Here is a 20,936-nt window from a genome sequence, read left to right as displayed (position 1 = left end):
CTATTCCTGGTAGCTATCGCTCTTAACTGACAGAAAAGCATAAACACCGTCTTACTGGTTTTCCTGAACTTCCCAACTGACCAGGCTTCCCCGGAGGACCCGTGTTACCCTAAAGACAGAAGACAATGTTTAGAGTAATCCAGACAAGTATATTCATCAACCTTCCTTACCCACACCAGGCATTGCTTCTAGTTAAATAGCGCTCATCATTCATCTCCTGGCTGCACCGTGAGAGCCTGGGAGAGTACAGCACCTCTTACTTATGCGTGTGCTTATGTGCGGGTGTTCACACGTGTATGCGTGTATAGGTAGCATGCAGATGTGAAAGCCGCTGGGTGTGTGTGAAGGCCAGAGTGTATCCTTCCATACTTGTTTTTATCGAGACAGGTTGCAGTACTGGCCTGGAACTTGTCAAACATCCTGTAAGCTAAGCCGGTTCCTCACCAACGTGAAAGGTAGGATGGCAGGCGCACACTACGATACCTGGCCTTTTACAGGGGTTCTAGCGATCTGACTCCGGCAAGCATTTCCCAGACTGCACCGCGTCCCCAGCCGCAGGCTCAACTTTACCACGCTCTGTCTAGTTTATTCTAAAGAAAAGTTCTGTTTCGTCACGTTCGGTTTATTTTTCTGGCTTGCGTTTTAAGAGGTTTGTTTTTTAATTCTCTGTAGAGTATAACATGACATACATTCCATCACTTAATCCTATTTTCCTTGTTTAAAGCATGGAGCTGTCTCTGTCTCACACCAGCAAAGAGTGACAATTTCAGGAAGAAAGTCTCTCAGCAGCCATTTTCCACAGCTGGGAAAGAGATTAGCACGTGGACAACTTTTAAAGGTTTTGCTTCTGATTTCTGCCTGGAGTTGAATATAGAATAAAATCCAGGCTGGGTATATTAAAATTATAACAAAAATAAACTCAGAAAGGAATAAAGCAAAATATTAGTTCGAAGTTCGATTTGATTTGATTTTTTTTACCTTTTCGCCGGCCACACCTTTTGCACCAGGAATCCCAGGTACACCCTAAAGGGATACACACAGATTCTGAGTTCAAACGCCTCATCGGAGGAGCCAACAAATGCCAAACCCACCATCTGAGCAGGGGCAGAAGGGGTCATGGCAGCCTTGAGGGCGGCCTAGACAGACACTGATTTGTCCCCCCAAAACATGGTGTGTAGCCCGAGGCTTTCCCAAGCCTCCTTGAGCTCATTAAGGCTGAGCCTCCTTAAAGAAAATCTCTAAGCTAAGGTTACTTTTTGGAATGGCCTTCGAGTAAGGATTCAGCCCCATCCTCACATCAGCAGGCCATCTTTAGGGCCGGATGGATGCTGTAGGAATGTAATATTGCTTCTTTCACAGAATAATAAATCCTCACTTTGCTCATGCTGGTATTGGGAGTCCATATATCCCTGGCAGCTCGCAAAATGCCAGATGCCTTAACAGATTGGGAGCCAGGACTTGGTGCTACCAAGTATCCCCTGTTAACTAGGATTCACCTTCAGAGACTCAAATGCACAAACTCAAAGACACAGACTGCATATGAATTTTTGGCCATACATTAGTAAGGAATACTGATTTCAAAGTTTCAACTATTCAACTACTCTATAACCCAAGACTGGTAACCTTTCTCGTGCTGTCCCTGAGAATTCTTTCACTCTCCTATCTCAGCTCTGCTACCAAGAACTCCAAGACTGGCTAAAAGTAAGACAAGAGCCAAAGCTGTGTTGTGAGTCCCCATGGGCTTGCTGGGAATTGAACTCAGGGCCTCTGGAAGAACAGTCAATGCTTTTAAACGCTAAGCCATCTCCCAAACCCTGCTCTGGACTATTTAAGGAAGATAATAGGAAAGGCAGGCCCAAACAATAAAGTTAATAGTGCATAAGCAGAATGTACTGTTCATTTTATGCTTCTTAGGTAAATGACCAGCTAGCTAATCACAAGGGGGTGGGGGATTAAAAAATAATGACCATTAAAATAAGAGAACCAGAAGGGAGGTGGAGGAGGAGGAGAAAGAGAAGGAGGTGGAGGAAGAGGACGGGGAGGAGGAGGAAGAGGAGGGGGAGGAGGAGGAAGAAATTATCATATTTTCCTCTGAACTTTACAAATTTCACAATGTATCTATCCCTGCAAATCCATCTTTGTTTTTGTCCTACACATAAAACACAAACATGTAAGAAACAAAAGATTAGCACGTACCGGTAAACCCTGCAATCCCGCATCACCGGGAGGTCCAGGCTTTCCTGCTTCACCCTGAAAGCAAGTTCATAATCACACAATTATATCTACGTGAACTGGTGTGTTCTTCTAAGAAGGAGGAGTACATGCATGTCAGGTAAACTATTTTCTCAACAGGTAATCTTTGACACGCTTTTCACTCAGTTAGGTCAGGATCGACGGTGGGTAGGACAAAGCACATACATTCAAACATAGAGTTTCCTTCGACCTACTCTCATCAATGGAGCCAGTTCACTGAGTTCTCAAACCAAGCGAATACGTATGCTATTTTAATGAGAATGGTGCAGTTGACACTTCGGTTTAAAATTGAAAGAGAGAGAGAAATGGCAGAGCTCTCTAAGCAAAGCTGGTAATGTCATAATGAAAATGCCAAGCCTCGTTATCCAGGGCAGAGAGATCCCCATTCATGTGAAAACTCGGCCCACACGTCTACCTTTGTTCCAGGCATTCCCGGGATTCCGTCTCGACCATCGACACCTGGCAAGCCCTGTAAGAACAGACAAAGATCACACTGTGTCTCAGAAAACGCAGTCCTCTCTGCATTGCCTCCCGAAATTCCACCGCAAGTCGGTGATTATCCTGGGAACTAGATTTGACACCTACAGCTCGGGACCTACCGTGTCTCCTTTTGGACCCGGGGATCCAGGAATTCCTCGGGAACCTTGAATGCCCTAGAGCAGAAGAAATAGGAGAAATAAGACATCTCCAATGACTGCAAGGCACAGGCCACGCCAAATAGGGAAAAGCCAGTAGGTAATTCAGAACGGCAGGATACTTTGCAAGGCTGCAGACTGATTTTGTACTCACCCTGTCTCCCTTAGGACCTGTTTCTCCTGGAGGTCCTCGCTGCCCTTGATCACCCTGTATAAAAGGCAGAAGTTCCAAATGTGAACAGAAGTTACTTATGTGGGAGTGTTTTAAGGTTAGAAAGCATCCTTCACATTGACGATTACAGATTTTTGTGGGGTTTTTTTTGTTTTTTTTGTTTTGTTTTGTTTTGTTTTTTGGATTACTAACCTTTTTTTTAAGTGTATGGAAGTTTGCCTGTGTATGTCTGTGCACCACTTGTGTGCCAGGTGTCTGAGGAGGCCAGAAGCTTGTATCAGATCTCCTAGAACTGGAACTAGAGATGGTTGTGAGCTGCCCTGTGGATGCTGGGAGTGAACCAATGTTCTAAACCACTGAGCCATCTCTCCAGCTGCTATTAACTCTTGCCCTTTGTCTATGATAGCTCTGGTCTATGAAAAATGCTCACTTAAAAAAATTTCTCTGGAAAAATCATAGTCTTGATCACTGATGTTGCCGTGGGGATGGCCAAGGTTCAGTGACTTCTGTATTTATTTTAGATACATAATGGTTCCGTGATATTTTGCTGTACATGCAAAACAGGCAGGAGCATTGCCAACTCTATCTACATGTAAGCTACTCTCCTTGACTGTTATGGTAGGCTGAGGTGTGGACTGGACACATGTATTTTCTCTTTAATATTATTTCCCACTTCAGTAATACTAGTTTCTGTAGAAATTGTCTACCTCATGATACATGCTCTCTGTGTCGATAGATGAGAAGATGTCATTCTTGAAATGTGGGGTTATTTTTTTAATTGTTTAGGCTAAGCTTAAGCTGGCTCTCTGGCTGTTTCTCAGTTCAGACTGCTCAGTGCAGCGTTACACGTCACCTACGTGCATCTCTACTCGATCCGTCCAGTTTCGTCTTCTCATAACACGCCTTCCATCCAGTGAGAGCCAGGTGATAGCATAACTAACTCTAACCAGCATCGGGGCTCCCTGCACTTTGCTTCCTTTCCCAGAAGGGCTGTACAGGGCAACCTTCCTCCTGCGGGTCACCTCTGTCACAACTGGAGCATTTGATCTCGTAGCTCATCATTGAGTTATGTCCTGCCCGCCCCATCAGACCTTGATGGTGAGAAGTTCTGCTTTGCTTGTATAATTTTTGTGGTGTGCATGAGTCGTAATAATTTTGTTTGAATCTGTGCATCTTCAGAGCAATGAGAGGCAGTCTAAGTAAGAGCACATGCTGACAGAGTAGTCAGCCTGTGGAGTGGTGAGATCAGAAACCATCAAGGAGGAAAAGCTAGAACTGCGTAGGAACTGGAAACGTGGTTGTCGCTGTTCATCAAAGTATTCCAACAAACAAAGCAAAAGGAATACGCAACCAGCATAAACAGGTAACCCTGGGGCTCAGCCCCTGAGAAAAGTCAGAGAAACCCATCTCTGAACCTAAGAAAAAGACTGTAAGTTTTAGACTGATATGAAAATTTTGCTTGTTTTCTATTAATTCACTGGCTCTAGGCATTGAGTCTAGGGCCTTTCATCTAATAGGAAAGAGCTCTGCTGCTAAACTATGTCCCCGGCCACTCGCTCCCCTACCTTTTATAATGGTAGGGTCTCACTGACTTGGTCAGACTAGCTTTGAACTCACCCTGCAGCCCAAGCATGCCTTGAATTTGGGGATCTTTTACCTCTTGAGCAGCTATAATTACAGCCTTCACGGTCAGACCTGGCTACTATTTTTCCATTTTAATTACTTACATGTATAAGCTACTTATATACTATATAGATAGCAAGTTTTTAAATCTGGGGAGAAATCTTAGGGAAAAAATATATATAGAGAGAGAGAGACAGAGAGAGACAGAGACAGAGACAGAGAGAGACAGAGAGATTTTTCCCAATCTCAGCATTGGGAAGGCTGAGAGAGGATGGTCACTGCAAGCCTAAGGCCAGCCAGGGTTGCATAGCATGATATCAATATAAAGGACAGGAATGCAGGGCTGGAGAGGAGAAGAGAGGGATTAGAGGAGGAGGGGCAACTATCATTGCTTTTAAAACGTCACTGTTTTGGTTTTTGTTGTTGTTTTACTGTTTGTTTGTTTGTTTGTTTGTTTGTTTGTTTGTTTGTTTGTAAAAGAAAAATGACTTACAGCTGCACCTGGAACGCCCTGAGGCCCAGGATCTCCATCGAATCCCCGAGCACCCTGAAAACAAGACAGAGAAATAAAATTCAGATCAGTCATGCCTGCTACAGGGCACCTTCTGCTTTCTAAAGCTTACCAGCCAGAATTAAGGGAGGCTTTATATTTTAACGCATACTGTATTTTTGATTGAACACAGAAGGGTAAGCCATTAGACACCCCACACATGAAACCACTAGTGTTAGCTCATCGTGCTAACAGCACTCAGGACAGTCCTCGATACAACTTTGAGTATTTTGAGTTAACAATGGATCTGTTCTCAACTGCTGACACGAGCTGAAAACTGGGACTTATTCAGAGGCCTTAGCAGGTCTATTGTATAAGGTTTAGTGGTCAGTCTCCAAGTCTCAGAATACCCATGGTGATTCATTAATGCTAGAGGGCTGAGAGACTCTAGTGGGAATTTAGCTTCAGTGGATTCTACAGTGTCACAGATGTAAGAAGGATTTCTACGAATCTAGAAACCACCACCCTGTCCCTGATCCAAAATAAAAGTAAGTTACGTGACTATATGATTCGCAAGAGTGAACTATTAAGACTATGAGAGGAATGTAACATATATTCATAAAATATATTCACTTTGTATATAGTAATCAGCCTACTTTCTCCAGATAGACCCAACTTACACTGCAATAACCTAGGAACTAGTTAGACCAGCTAGTTAGTTGATTAGCTAGGTTGCCAACCTTCCTAGTGTTGCAACCCTTTAATATACCTCCTCGTGTTGTGGTGACCCCCAGCAGTAAATTTTTCTCCTTGCTACTTCATAACTGTCATTTTGCTACTGCTATGAATCATATCTGATACACAGAATTTATTTTCATTGTTACAAACTGACCCATAAGGGGTTATGACCCATAGGTTGAGAACCACTGTTCTAAATGATTGTTCTCAAATCTAATCATCTAGAAACAATCTCTGTCTTGACCAAAGAATAGATACCATTGTATTTTCTTCATTAGAATCAAAAGATGGCTTTGTTTTAAAAACTAACGGTGATTTTTTGTGCTCGCTACATATTGTCCTCAACAAAACGCAAGCTCCATCTTGAAACGTTCTTCTCTACGAAGTAAATAAGAAAGCACAAGGATAACTTGAGCAGATGGATGGTCTCCTAACAATGTAGGTGAAGTAAAGAGACGATCAAACCAAGTCGAAAGCAGTGAAGAGCATCAGGTGGATAACAGTCCAGCAGAATCAAGTAGACGTTACATATAATAACAATGAAAACCTAGAAACCCTTTGATAGAAAGTTCAGACAATGGTGGACTCAAAGAAGAAAGAAAACACCATGGAAGCAGACAGACCACAGAGCCCTGAAATTCTTTGATCCCTAAAGACCAGAAGAGAGCAGAGACATTCTCCATTCACCAAAAGAGAAAGGATTTCGAAGACCTGAAATAGACCTTGAATTCCTCATTCGCCCTGCATTGTGAGAGTGCACTTCAGCCTTCGCCTGATAGAAATGGCTTTGATGTACTCCCACTCACGAGAGAGCTCTCTCTACCTTATTGCAGTCCAGCATGAGCTCAGACCGGAAGTGCTGTTACTAGGTAACCACTCTACATCTGTGTCCACAAGAGGAGCTGCCTTTTTTTTTTAAAAAAAAGCAATTTGACAGAAATGAAGAGAAATGAAAATTTTTGAAAAATATCAAGTAGAGAAATACTTCAAATAAAGAACACATCAAGAACAGTAATTGGGTTTCAAGGAGAGGTTGCCTATTTTATGGGGTGAGTTAAATCCAGAGGAAAATGATAGCTTGGGTGTCGGCTGCACTAAAATAAAGGGACTTTATTACTTAATAACCGAGAGTAACACAGACTGTTATCTAAAGTGGTGTGACTATGAAAATATATGGGACTTCAGTGTGATGGTTTTTCTGGTGGTTGTCTGGTTGGTTGGTTGGTTGGTTGGTTGGTTGGTTGGTTGGTTGGTTGGTTGGTTGGTTTTAGAAATACCTTGGAGGAAATGGAAAAAGAAAACAGGTAGGGAAAGATCTGGAAGAGATTGAGGATGAGAAAGAGAGATAGAAGAAAGTATAGTAGACAAACCAGGGCTGCAAGTAAAGGATGAGGTAAGCTCTTCTGAGAGGGGCTGACAGTTGGTCTACTGAGTATCAACGATGAAAACTTCCTGTTACTTCATTGTGCTGTGTGGAACTGATACAAAGTGTCAAAGCTAGCTCTGAAGAGAGCAAAGCCAGGGTCCAAAATTTAAGCAAAAATGTTTAAACATTCTACACTCCATAAAATGGCTTTCTAAATAAACTTCTAAAAACTGAGGGCAGTTTATGCCCCAATGCCAGACACGATCCCCCCACCACCACACACACTCACAAAGCAGTTTTGCTGAGTACTGTGAATGGTTTCCATTGTTTTTCCTTAGCATAGGCACTTCCCCAAGCATCGCATGTCTTCATCCTTCACCATCAGCTGCACCTCATCCTCATAACCTTTCAAAGTCAGCTTTGTCACAGGCTCTCCCAGATGTTACAGCAAGATTAAGCCCCTGCTTTGCGCGGAGCTCCCTTGTCCTGCCTGACGGCCACTGTGTGTCTTTCTTGATTGTGTTATAGTTGCATATTTACTAACCTGCCTTCCAAGGAAGTAATACGCTTACTGTAAACCTGTTCCTGAGTTCCATCGGAAAAGCCAGGAAATCCTGACTTCTAAAAGTAGTCAAGGATAGACTAGTGACTATGACCACAGCTGTGTGGAGGGAGGCAGGGTGACTAGCATGGTCCCAGGATCCCAGGAGATACAATGCTTCCCCTCACGTCTCTCTTCCCATCTTCTCTTGCCTTTGCCTGTTTGGACCAGAAGTTCTGCCAGCATTGTTGTCAGTGTTTTGAGTACTAGCTACAAATACTGACAAAGCTCGCATATTGTACCCCCCCACTGACTCTAATTTACCTAAGACAACTTCCCTCTGCCCACCGGCTCTGCAACACGAACTCCACCAAAAATACTTGGGGGTAAACGCCCCTGTAGTTAATAATTGCACAGTTTTCTTGTCATGGTCAATATTTAGAAAATATTCTGTATGAAGGATGACAAAAATAAATAAACATATAGGCTACAAACTAACAAGTGATGGTAACGGAGGTAAGACCACTTTTATACTATGAATTTATCATAGATATCTCACTTTTTCTCCTTTGTCTCCAACTATGCCAGTGATGCCTCTCAGACCTTGAGCTCCCTGGAAAAGTAAAAAGAGAAGGATGCTGTAAGTGGTTTCAGTGAAAGCACACATTTCTTTAAAGTCTTTCTGCACATATTAATCTGGAAGAAGCCCCTCTTCATGGTGAAAGGAGGCTCCGGGAAATGTCCATACACAGGGGCAACCATTTCTGGATTGAAAATAAAAGTCCAAGGAAAGTTGGACTTAGAACCCTTTAGTAAAATTCTAAAGACATGCAGGACTCTATGCAAATTGAGTTGACACAATGTTGCATGTTAGATGGCCAAAAGGGTAGAACAACCGAGGCCATGTTTTTGTCACCACCAGAACCCAAACTACCATTTCCACCCACTTTGAGGTGTGTTAGGGGTAACACTGTTGTAACCCTTAAAATAATAGCTACCTACAAATCCATTCAAAGGAAGGCCGTTCCAGCCAAACCCATAAACATTGATATGGCAGAGATAGAACCTGGCTGTCCATCAACCACTTGCCACCAGATTTATTATGCTAGTCCTATGATAAAAGGTGTTCTGGATTCCAAGGTGACGTAGTAAGAACTCATCACACACACAGGAGGGAATGAGCCTAAGTGTGAGGCGCCCAGTAGGTTTCAGCAACTGAAATGTTGCTAGTCCCATAGCAGAGGATCTTCGCATGAACCACCTGGTAAAGGGTGAGCCTGGTGCATTCTGGGGTATGTCCGTGAGTGCTCCATGGGCAGTTACCTATACTAGACGTCTTTCAACTTTCGAAGTTGGCTTAACATAAAGGTGCTTTAGAGTGGTGAAAATGCTCATCTTCACACTTGGAAATGATGGCACAGTTCCAGGACCCCCCTTCCTTTATCTAATTCGGTCGCAAATACTCTGTATGTCAATCAGAAATGGTCTGAAATTCCCACGTACAGTTTGAGTCAGCCTGGATTAACAATTTAGCTTTTCAAGCAAAATGTGGCCATATCGGATTAAGACCCCCCTCGTTTATGCAGCTCTACTGCTGACTCTGTAGGCAATTCCTGTACACACAATAAAAAAAATAATTAAATTAAATTAAAAGCACATGTGATGCCAGAACTCCATGAATAGGCTCTTAGAATGACTACTCCTTCTACAAATATATAATAAACTTTATTTTTATAAATCTACATGCTGTTTTATAAGTGTGCTTTTATATTACGTTGTAAAAACTTGTGAATTTCAGAAACCTTTGGATGTATCTCCTTCCAGACGCCAGGATGTCAGCAGATACCGGCAGTAACTCTCAGTGGACCCTTTGAGCTACACAACATAAATCCACAGGCTTTGAGAATAGATTTGTTTTGAAAATATATTAATCCACACCTAATCTTCATCAGATCCAACAAATTGAAAGCATATAAACTACACTACCAGGTACTATACCCCCATGAAATAAGAGTCCAGAACCTTAATGCCTCCCAGTAAAGCCTCAGGGAAGGCGAGATGCTGGAGAACATGGCTGGACTCTTCCACAAAGTCCTCTGGAAGGTTAGTTTCATACGGCCCAGAACAAGAAACCATTTCTAGATGCATATAACTATGACTTTTTAGCCTCGAACTCTGGGTAAACATTGAATTGCAGAGCCCCACTAACTCCTCTTAAAGACTAAGCCTGGAGCCTGGAGCATGGCCTAGCAGTTGAGAGCACTGGCTTCTCTCACAGAGAGCTTGAGTCCAGTTCTCAGCACCCACACACGGCAGCTAACAACTATCTGTAACTCAATCTAAAGAATCGTCTAGCATCTGCAAGGCATTGTATGCACACAGTACCATACATACAAAACACTCATAGTCATAAAATAAATAAATAATTTTTTATGAAAGATTAGTCCCCAGGGCAAGAGCAGTGCAGGTAAAGAGACCTTGAGTTTTGTCATCTTCACCTCTTTGGTGGTTGCCTTTATATAGGCTGTACTTCCACAAGCTTCGAATGTTTAAGGAACCTTCAACAGTTATTTCTATAACTTAGACAAAATGAGTAACAACTGTGCTTTCACTCAGTGCAAAATGAACATTAATTCCAGACGAGCAAACATCTTAAATTGAAGTATGCTCACGTCCAACTGTCTTACTCAATAGTGTAGCAGTTGTGGGACTGTGCCCTGAGAGACATGGTTATGAGCCGCTAAGAACATTCTAGATAGGGATGTTGCATGGATCATAAGCCCACTGCGTGTTCAATGTATACAAGATGCTTTCTTCTGTCCCACCATAGCACTACTGAAATTGAAATGGAGTGTCTTCTTGTGCTCACCATTGGCTTCTGGGTTATGAAGTCCTGGAGTCTACATATAATTTTACACAGAACTTTTCTGTTTAAAAAAAAAGTCTTGAAGGTCCCATAGGGACTCTCTTGTTTTAAAATGTAGTGACTGCCTACTGCTGTCTGGATGGAAACAGAGAATGTTGAGTTCATATAATGTACGGCTATTAATTCAGACGCTAAAAGAGCTCAATACCTAATCATTTAAAAGATTTGCTTATCTTCAGTAAACAATAAAAAAATACTTTACTGGAGGTCCTTGAGCTCCAACTTCTCCCAGTTCCCCCTGGTCACCCTCTTCACCCTGAAATGGAACAGAGAGAATCACAGTGAATGCTCCCCTAGGAAAGGGATAGAGGGATGGGCGTGGTCTTGCTCTGGACACTCTAAGTGCATTTGAATCCTCGGGAGTGTGCTACTGTGTTTCGTTGAGTTATAGAGGAAGCCCATGTTAATTGCCTAGTACTCAGGGACCAGAGATAAGGACACAAAGAGACAAGGAAAAACACACTATTTGGAAGCTTTTCTTTCAAAGTTTTCTAAAGAGAGGGAAGAAGAGAAAGAAAGCCTGAGACAAAGGCGTGTACATCAAGTTGCAAGCATGTGTGTCAGGGTGTTAAAGACACAATGTAACTGCATTATGAAAACTTCTGAAAAATATTAACAATTCATACCTTGACTTTCCATATCATAATTTTATACCATTTACAATTGTGATGCATTTGAATCGATTCTTTCATAGGCTATGCCTAGGATATCTCTCATAGAACAGCCATTTTCACCATTTCACAAAAATATGAGTATTCACATATATTTCCTTTGAGACCATCTACAGTTTAATTTCATGCAAAGAGAGTTTATCCATCATTTATTTTTTTATTAAAACATAGCCTTGCTGTGGTGATTAGACACTTTCAATACCATACATTGAATAACAAATACTTTCTATGTAGGCTGGAAAATACCTCACCTGGACAGCTCTGGTTTTAGCCTAGTCATCTGCTGTGTGATGTCACCAAAACTCACGGTTTTATTATTGTAAAAAAATGTATTTTATAGTACATTTTCATCACAGATAGGAAGAATTTTTCTATGTACTTTATTTATAGGTACTCTCTTTTTCATATTTGTCTAAATGCTTACTCTTCCAGAAGAGCTTGAATCATTGGTCAGAAATGGAGAGGCGGTACAGTGCATAACTACCTACGCTAGCATGAGAACCTGAATTCTACATAAAAAAGCAGCTTATGGCTGCACACATTCCTATAATCCTAGTACTACGGAGCTGGGGTAGGGACAGGAGAGTCTCTGATGCTTTCTGGCTGCCAGCTCAGCTCCAGGTTCACTGAGAGACCTTGTCTCAGGGGACTAAGCAGAGACTGATGAAACAGAACACCTAATGTGCTGGTCTGACTTTCATGAGTGTATATACATGTGTGTGTGCCTATGCACATGCATATAACACACATACGTGCACAGCACACACACACACACGCATGCATGCATGCACAGGCACATGCACATACCTGAAAAATTCAAAAACCGGATTCTTTCCGAATAATCACAAAACATCACTGTTTTATATTGAACTACATTAGACTGCTTTAGCCTAGAAGTCAGGGTCTATTTAGTGAAATCTTTTTCTGCTTTTCTATGAACAAAGTTTTAATATTTTCTTTATCGTCGGCTTGAATGCCACTGAACTTTGTTCAAAGCAGTTTGCCAATTTTGTTTTTGTTTTTGTGTTTTGTTTTGTTTGTCTTTGGGATCTTCTCTCATATTACCTAATGGTTGTTAAGACTCTTTGCGGGGCTGGGGATTTAGCTCAGCGGTAGAGCGCTTGCCTAGGAAGCGCAAGGCCCTGGGTTCGGTCCCCAGCTCCAGAAAAAAAAAAAAAAAGAACCAAAAAAAAAAAAAAGACTCTTTGCTATTTTATAAACTTTGATATACTTTAAAATGGTAGAATGTTCTATGAAAGGAACCTGATTCTGAGGCTGTGGCTATAGCCCAGTGACAAATCACTTGTTGGACAATACCAAAGCTCTGAGCGCCAGTGTCCAGCATCATGAGAGAAAGGGGGAGGGGGTCTAACTTCCGTCTCTTATAGCAAGGCAGCTATATAGATTGAAAAAGATACTAAATATACCTTTTTAACAGTTCTTTCATTGTCATATTATTTGTGAGAAAAATTCCTCACTTATATTACACATTAAAATCAATTCTGTCATTTAATTATTGATATATAGTTTATTGGTTCATTTTCTTGCTTATAATTTTGCATTACATTTAATATATTATTCGGATAAATATAATGTACTTACGTGATATTTTCCATGGATTATACTTTATATTTACAAGTTTTTTTCACACATGATAAACACAAGTAAACTCAGAAAATTTAACAGCAGTATTAATAGAGAACATTTAAGCATTTGGCACAGAAAATTAGATTGTGTTTCAGTGATTTACGCTTTATCTTTTCTGCATTTATTTACTCAGAGGGGGCATGCGAATACCACGTGCATCTGTGGAAGTCAAAGAACAACTCAGAGGATTTGGTTCTCCTGCGAGCACACGGATTCTGGGGATGAAACTAGAGTAGGCTGACTGGCGGCCATCTTTACCCACTGAGCCAACCTGCAGGCCCTGGCACTTAAGATTTAAGTGAATTATGAAAATCTCACTGGTTTTAATAGCATAATTAAATTCAGATTCTACGAAAATTTAGGATGGACAGTGAAAAGAGGCGGGCTCACGTTAATGCAATTACTAGTCTATGGAGTTCATAATCATTAGGCGGGTGCTACCAAAGATTTTTATTATATTCTTTTATGTGTATCAACCTAGCAAAGATATGAACAGACACAGTAAACAAGTTAGCAGGCCACCACTAGTGAGAGTGGTATGTCTGTAAGATACTATAAAATTTCCTAAGAGAAAAACTCTACTGTGCAGGAGATAAAATGATTAGATGTTTACATGATGAAGACATGAGCCTGTAGGCTGAAAGAGGGCACCAGGTTCCCAGAAACTGGATTGAACTGTGTGAGTGCAGGGACCTGAACCAGGGTCCTCTCTAAGAGCCCCACCTAGGGATCCATCTCATATGCAGCAACCAAACACAGTCACTACTGCTGATGCCAAGAAGTGCTTGCTGACAAGAGCCAGATATGGGTGTTTCCTGAGAGCCTTACTGATACAGATGAGGATGCTTGCAGCTAACCATTGGGCTAAGCATGGGGACCTCAGTTGAGGAGTTAAAGAAAGAACTGAAGGAGCTGAAAGGGGTTTACAACTCCATAGGAAGAACAACAATATCAACCAACCAGACCCCCCTCACCAGAGCTCCCAGGGACTAAATCACCAACCAAAGAATACACATGGAGGGACCCATGGCTCCAGCCGCATATGTAGCAGAGGATGGCAATGTCTGGCATGAATAGGAGGAGAAGCCCTTGGTTCTGTGAAGGCTCCATACCCCAGTGTAGGGGAATGGCAGGATGGTGAGGTGGGAGTGGGTGGGTGGAAGGGAAAGTATCCTCATAGAAGCAGGGGGAGGGAAAATAGGTAAGAGGGGATCTGGAAAAAGGGATAACATTTGAAATGTAAATACATAGAATATCCAATAAAAAGGAAAGAAAGAGCAGCAAGTGTTCTTTACTGCTGAGACATCTCTCCAGACCCACATGCGTATAATTAAATAAATCCTGCTTGTTTGCCGGGCAGAGCTATCAAGTCGCTTTGCAAATGACACTGACTAATAGTTCCCTGCAAACTTCTTCAAAAGGGTATGGCGTAGTTCCCATAGATTTTTCTATAAAACTTAGAGCACTGTGTTTGAACAAAACATTCCTCCAGCAGAGGAAAAGCACCCCACCCAATCAATAACTGCAAATTTTAAAGGATGGGTTTTGGAGAAACCGTTTGTTTTTTACCGAATCTCAATTGGATACTGAGGTGTGGTGGCACAATGGTGTCAAGACCAGGGTCTTGGGTTGGGGATTTAGCTCAGTGGTAGAGCGCCTGCCTAGCAAGCACAAGGCCCTGGGTTCGGTCCTCAGCTCCAGAAAAGAAAAAAAAAAAAAAAAAAAAAAAAAGACCAGGGTCTTGTTAGGATTTCACTTGCCATTCTTGTACGCTTAGGAAAGTTTTTACATCTTCATTAGTTAATGAATGGGATACATTCAAAGCCAGACCATGATCTGAATGGACCGGGAAGCCAGGCCATTCTTCAACACTCCATCAGCCATTCAGGCTCGGTCCTTTCATAGCTCAATCGTCAATGGCCTACTGTCCTCCTGCCTCCTTACGTTAATTTTGAAAGTCACCACTTAAAGTTCAGGGAGGTACAAAACTGTCAAATGAACTAAAGGAATGATTGGCATCAAGTGGACATTCGTTTAATTACATATTTAAAAAAATGCGAGGGGCTGGGGATTTAGCTCAGTGGTAGAGCACTTACCTAGGAAGCGCAAGGCCCTGGGTTCGGTCCCCAGCTCAAAAAAAAAAAATGCGAGTTTCTCACTTGAAGATCAAAAAACTTAATTTTAGATCTAACATAACTAATCCCTGGGCACCAAAATAGCGTTTTTGTGGGCATAGGGAAGAAACATTCTAACAGCTCTAACTCTAAGTCCCGTGGGTTAAAGTAGAGCCAAGTCTCCAAAGGAAGTGGGTCAACAGCACACCGAGAGACGGATCAAAGCATTGAGATGAATGGAGGTCTGCTCCTTGCTTCACACGCATCTCAAAAATAGCTCTGGGTCTAATTTCGTGATCTTGCCTGTTTTTGTGGTGAGGTAGTGTTCTCATACATTAGTACGTCATGTTTAATTTATTCATCCCCCTGTGACTGATCATTAATTTTGTTAACTTCTCAACTGGAAATAAGCCACGGCACATAGCAGGTCCTTGACAAATATTAGTTGAATTTTCAAAATTACGGATGTAAAGGTTCAGTAGAAGAATGGGTATGCAGGGAAGCAGGGTGTTCTCCTTTTCTATTCTACTCAAGTTTGACATCAAAAACCCAGCTATTTCATTCCAGATAAATAAAATACCTCTTCTATTCACAGCCTTTGTAATAAGAGACTGAAAGTAATTGGCAAATTGTAATAGGGCGCAGAAACTCACCTATTCATCATGATTATACAAGTGAGGTTCTTCAACAGACCGATCTGGGCTGAGGAGTTCAAGGACATTAATACTCGCAGATATTTTACTCAAAAAATAAATTGCCTCTCCAACTCATTACTGAGGGGAGCAGGGGAAGGCTAATATTTTACTACAACCCAGGAAAGATATATGAACAGACATAATCCACAAGTTAGCAGGCCTGCATTAATAACAGTGGTGTGACTTTTAAATGTTATGAAAGTTACTAAGAGAGTCTACTAGGCAGCAAGTGAAATTATTATATATTTATAATATGAAGAAATGGCAACCAAGTCGCCTTGTTTTAAGTAAGTTTTGGTCTTTTGTGGTGAGGTCATCATCCCCAGTAATATATAGATTCCATATTTCTTTTTTTTTTTTTTTTGGTTCTTTTTTTCGGAGCTGGGGACCGAACCCAGGGCCTTGTGCTTCCTAGGCAAGCGCTCTGCCACTGAGCTAAATCCCCAGCCCCAGATTCCATATTTCTATCCGACATGTTATCGCTAAGTTCCAGCTACTTCCAACCTAAGTTACAGTGACATGAGATAAACAAGTTAGTTCACATCTTAAGAATTAGTTCACATCCAAGCCGGTTATCTACCAAACCTTGTGTTTCCTACTCTCCAGACACTTGTAAAACTGTACAATTGTTATAAACCCTAGGCAGTTAAGACAACTGATGACGAAATGTTTGTCATCAGCCTCTGTTAAAAAAATCTGAATGTGATATGCTTGAAACGGAAAGTGTACAGGAGCATACAGAAAAAATTCCAGTATTTCCTTTGTCATTTCAATAACTCAACAGCTTAGAGTACTATACTTAGGATACACCAAGCATTTACTTGCGGAAGAATAAACTATCACCCTTTCCTGCCCCTTATAGTGAAATTCCTTATAGTAAAAATAATCACTCAGCCTTAATCGCAATGGACCTCGTAAGTGCTAACTTTCCTTACCTTGTGTCCTTGTCTTCCTGGCTCGCCAATTTCTCCTTTCGCCCCTTTGTGGCCCTAACAAATATAAAAACAGATACGAATAAATGAAGCTGCTCTGGGCTTGACACCAGAAAAATGGCCAGAAGGCTCATAAAATTGTTCTGCCTCCCTGAATCTGTGTTAAAATGCTACAGAAGAGATTATGTCACAGAGCTCGACTCTGCCTTGGTGGCTTTAGAGCACCATGTACACTACGTGACTGACTTTTATGGTAAACATCAGCATCTAGAGCTCTGCTACCCAGCTCAGCAGCACAGTGTGCTGCCTTAGCCTTCTCTCCTAGGACCCTGCTTCCTCCCCAGGGTTAGCCTTAAGTCTCCCTCAGCACCAGCTTAACCCTTTCAGAGGTTGACCCAGCTATCCCTTGCTCTCTGGTGACCACTTTGAAACAACCCCCCCACCCCGCCCTGCCCCCCACTCCCCACCCTTCTGTGTCCAGCTCCTTCCTGGTCCCCACCTGTGCCAAGGGCACCACGGGCAGACTGTGAGACCGTGAGTTCCCAAATCAGCTCAGCTAGAACTTTTGCCTCTCATTGGTCTTTTGTAAAAATAAGACTCTAATGCAGGCCTAAACCTCTGACAGTCGTAGAAACCCACCAAAATGCAAGTAAAGAAAACATTTTGGAAAACCTCCTGCCTCAGGGCCTTCTAGATGATAACAGAACAGGAAGGGTCTGGAATTTGTCAGAATCGCTTTAGATTCAGAGTCTGGTAGGGAAAGCAATTTAACCCCAGGATTTGTTTTTCGGTTTTTAGTTTGGGGTTTTTTTCTCCCCTGAAGAGACTACTTTTGAAGTATCATAATGGCAAAGTGGGAGAAAAACACCTTCAGAAAAATCTGTTCTATACAGTTTTCCCAATTTTTTTAACCAGAACACTGTCAAATGCACATATACAAAGTGTATATGCACAGTCTCCCTCCACATCCCTACCACTATCTTCCCCACAGAAGGCAAACATCTGGTCCTGGACTTCAGGTTTAAGTTTCCTGGCTCAGAGCATGCTATGGGCATCTCCTTCCTGAAGTACAGACATTCTGTAACTAAGCAAATGCACCTCAGTAGGATCCCATCGGGGGCACTGGTTAGAACTTCCTGGGTGATTTTGTACTGCACACAGAGAAAACAAAGACAGACTCGACTAATCCATCTAAGGCCAGTGGTTAGGTGGTCCTCTCTTTCTCTGAATATAATCCCCTTGAGGATAGAATAACAAAATTATTCTTACTCTCATGCCTGGTAGGCCTGGATAGCCAGAGCGACCTGGTGGGCAGGAATTGGGGCACTGAAAGGGAGAGAAAAGAAGAGAGAGAGAGGTAAACCAGAGCACCCATTTTGTGACAAGACGGAATCTTTTTCAAGGAGTCCAACTAAAAACACCAAAGCAATAATAATTATTAAATAATCCTGAATCGCTCTCTCTTTAGTTTTTATTTTTAAATATAGAAAAGCACAAAGCATTCAATAGATACCCTGCCACATGCTAATCTTCTTCATGTTACATGTTAAAATGTCGTATTTACCTCGGATTTAATAAAAGAAATGAAATTCTTAGCAGTGGATTATACCATAGCTTTGTCTGCTTGCTCCCTTCTATACTGAAACAACCCCATCCTAAGGTCACGGCCTTTCACTATGGGAGACAAAATAACATTGGAGCACTTTACCACCAGCATTTGACTCCTCCTCTGAACATAAAGCACCTCCCAAAACTAAAGTACTCCAGTGAAAAACCACGCCATGGAATAGAGCCAAAGGCTGAAAAAGAAGCAGAAATCGTTCTCTAGTGAGAAACCTAACACCACCTGAGGCTATACAAGCCATCCGTCCTCAAGCCCCGCATGGCTCTGTGGTGTAGGTTAATGTGAAACATGAAAGTCTAGTATATTCCAGTCAGATCCTTTCAAAGATCATCTGAAGACTATCTGGTCTTTGAATTTAAAACCATTGTCTTGTACACATGTATAAAACATCATGATTGAATCCATTGTTTCATATTAGTATATGCTAATAAGAAAACATTGCAAGGCATATTGTATTAATAAGAAAAACCTTACCAATGGGTCTCCATCATGAAATCCAATTGTTCCCTAAGGTAAGTAAAACAAAAAAAAGTTAAGAATAAAGTAGATGATTGATTTTGATATGAACAATTGAAGTTTTCGATGTTTGAAAATATAAGAATATCAGTTTTATAAGTTACAAGGGAAAAACAGAAACATACTATATATGTTAATGTTTGAAGACTTGATTGATGGGCAATACCTTCGAAGATCCCTAAATCTTATCCCTAAATAAGATAGCTGTTTATCTATTTAAGAGGCTGAATGTCTGGCAATACAAAGTAGGGCACTCTGAGAGGTAAGTAAAGACATAGAGTATCACACACTCCAACTATTTTTCTTATTTCTACTATAAAAAACTGAGCAAGAACTAATTTGCCCAAAAATGCTTCTTCTGCAAATCAAAGTTTTGAACACGTAAGAAATTGCAACTATTAAAGGGCTCCAAACAAATATGGTATCTTCTGAGGGAACCATGTTTTAGATTAATGGGGTTCCTCTATTATCCTAAAATGAACCAGGCTATGAATGGATTAAGAAAGAGAGAGAGTAATGGGGGGAGGGAGGAAGGGAACGGGGAGGGAAGAAGGGGAAGGGAGGGGAGGGGAGGAGGGAAGGGAAGGGAGGAGAGGAGAGGAGAGGAGAGGAGAGAAAGAAGAGAAGAGAAGAGAAGAGAAGAGAAGAGAAGAGAAGAGAAGAGAAGAGAAGAGAAGAGAAGAGAAGAGAAGAGAAGAGACCAAAAGAACAGTAGCCATTTTGAAACTGGAAAGCAATGGTTTAATTAATAGACACTTCCATGTTTGTTTCTGTGGTTTCTTCAGCCCCTACTCTCAGAGGCAAAAGAAAGGTAAACTGAAAATTACTTACACTAGGTCCTGGGGGTCCAGGAGGACCAGGTGGTCCTCTTTTCCCAGGGTCGCCCTAGGTCATTTCAAAATAGAGACAAAGAAGTTACACAAGGTTTAGAACACAGAAACATGAAGCCATGAGAGAATGATATTACTCAAAAGTCTAGCAGAACTCAGGCAGTCATTGGCCTGCCACCAAACCCAAATGAAGGAATTCTGGCCACACCAAGGTAGAAAATACACAGAGGAAAACATAAATCAACCATCCATAGGATAATAACTCTACCCTCTTGAAACACAAACCAGAAAACCCATGCGTTGTCCCAGCTGGCCTACAGATGAACCAGAGTACCCCATGTTACTAGAGCCATTCAGACAACTAAAGCAAAAGAGAACTTGTGTTCAAGCCGAGAGCAGAGGGTCTATCTCTGCAAACCCGGGTCTTCCTTCCACTGTCCACCAAGCTCCTTCCACTATCCACCCACCCTGCTTGGTCACTGTACGCTTGCAATGATCGCTAAGTTCAAATAAGCCATTCACTGGAAGCGGGTCTAGTTACTCTGGGCTTACTGTTGTCACGTTTCCCTTCTCAATAGTGTGCATGAAAAGTCAGGAGCATCATGGTTGTTCCAAATATGTGATTGTTTGTATCCATTCATTCGTAGCAATGTATGCAAGGAACAGGAAAACATACGTACAGAAGAAAGATAGCTGTGACCTGACCCCTTTCCTCAATGAACTTTTAGTTTCATACCTTATCATAGCACCAGTTCTTCAACATATTTAAATGTTTACAGAATAGCACATGAGACACCTCTTATTGACAATTTTCTCAATCAAGTTTACTTTCTTTCGAATTATAATTCAATTCTGATTATAATTCAATGCATCTACTTTAAATATGTGTAGGATTGTCATACAGGTGAAGGCAGGTACTAGATAGAACAAGGCCTGTCATTGGATGAGAAGGAAGGATGGGCCAGAGAAAAGTTTGAGGGAAGAGGAGACTGGAACTGGAAGAGACTAGAGACTGGAGGAGAAGAGAGAAGAAGCTGCAGAGAGAACATGGAGGCTGACGTTAAGATTCCATTCTGTGTATTTACAGGTTGTTTTGTAATATTCTTAAGGGATGGATGTGTACAGGGCTTTGCATGTTTAGGTGGGTGATTGTATCTTATCAA

The 20,936-nt window shown here is 41.6% G+C and overlaps 1 protein-coding gene across 2 annotated transcripts in view; it reads right to left on the bottom strand.

The window, feature by feature from the left end:
- Col9a1 (collagen type IX alpha 1 chain) overlaps nt 1–20,936 on the bottom strand; it is an 83,189-nt gene that overhangs the window by 31,756 nt on the left and 30,497 nt on the right. For both annotated transcript variants that reach the window (NM_001100842.1, XM_039083449.1), the window contains 13 exon segments: nt 56–109; nt 979–1,023; nt 2,197–2,250; nt 2,669–2,722; nt 2,853–2,906; nt 3,043–3,096; nt 5,177–5,230; nt 8,378–8,431; nt 10,947–11,000; nt 16,807–16,860; nt 18,073–18,129; nt 18,902–18,934; nt 19,775–19,828. In NM_001100842.1, the coding sequence (NP_001094312.1) occupies nt 56–109; nt 979–1,023; nt 2,197–2,250; nt 2,669–2,722; nt 2,853–2,906; nt 3,043–3,096; nt 5,177–5,230; nt 8,378–8,431; nt 10,947–11,000; nt 16,807–16,860; nt 18,073–18,129; nt 18,902–18,934; nt 19,775–19,828 (675 nt within the window).

The sequence above is a fragment of the Rattus norvegicus genome, chromosome 9 (genome assembly GCF_036323735.1).
Source record: "Rattus norvegicus strain BN/NHsdMcwi chromosome 9, GRCr8, whole genome shotgun sequence".
Taxonomy (NCBI): Eukaryota; Metazoa; Chordata; class Mammalia; order Rodentia; family Muridae; genus Rattus; species Rattus norvegicus.
Note: the sequence above shows the minus strand (reverse complement) of the source record. Positions and strands in the feature narration are given on the sequence as shown.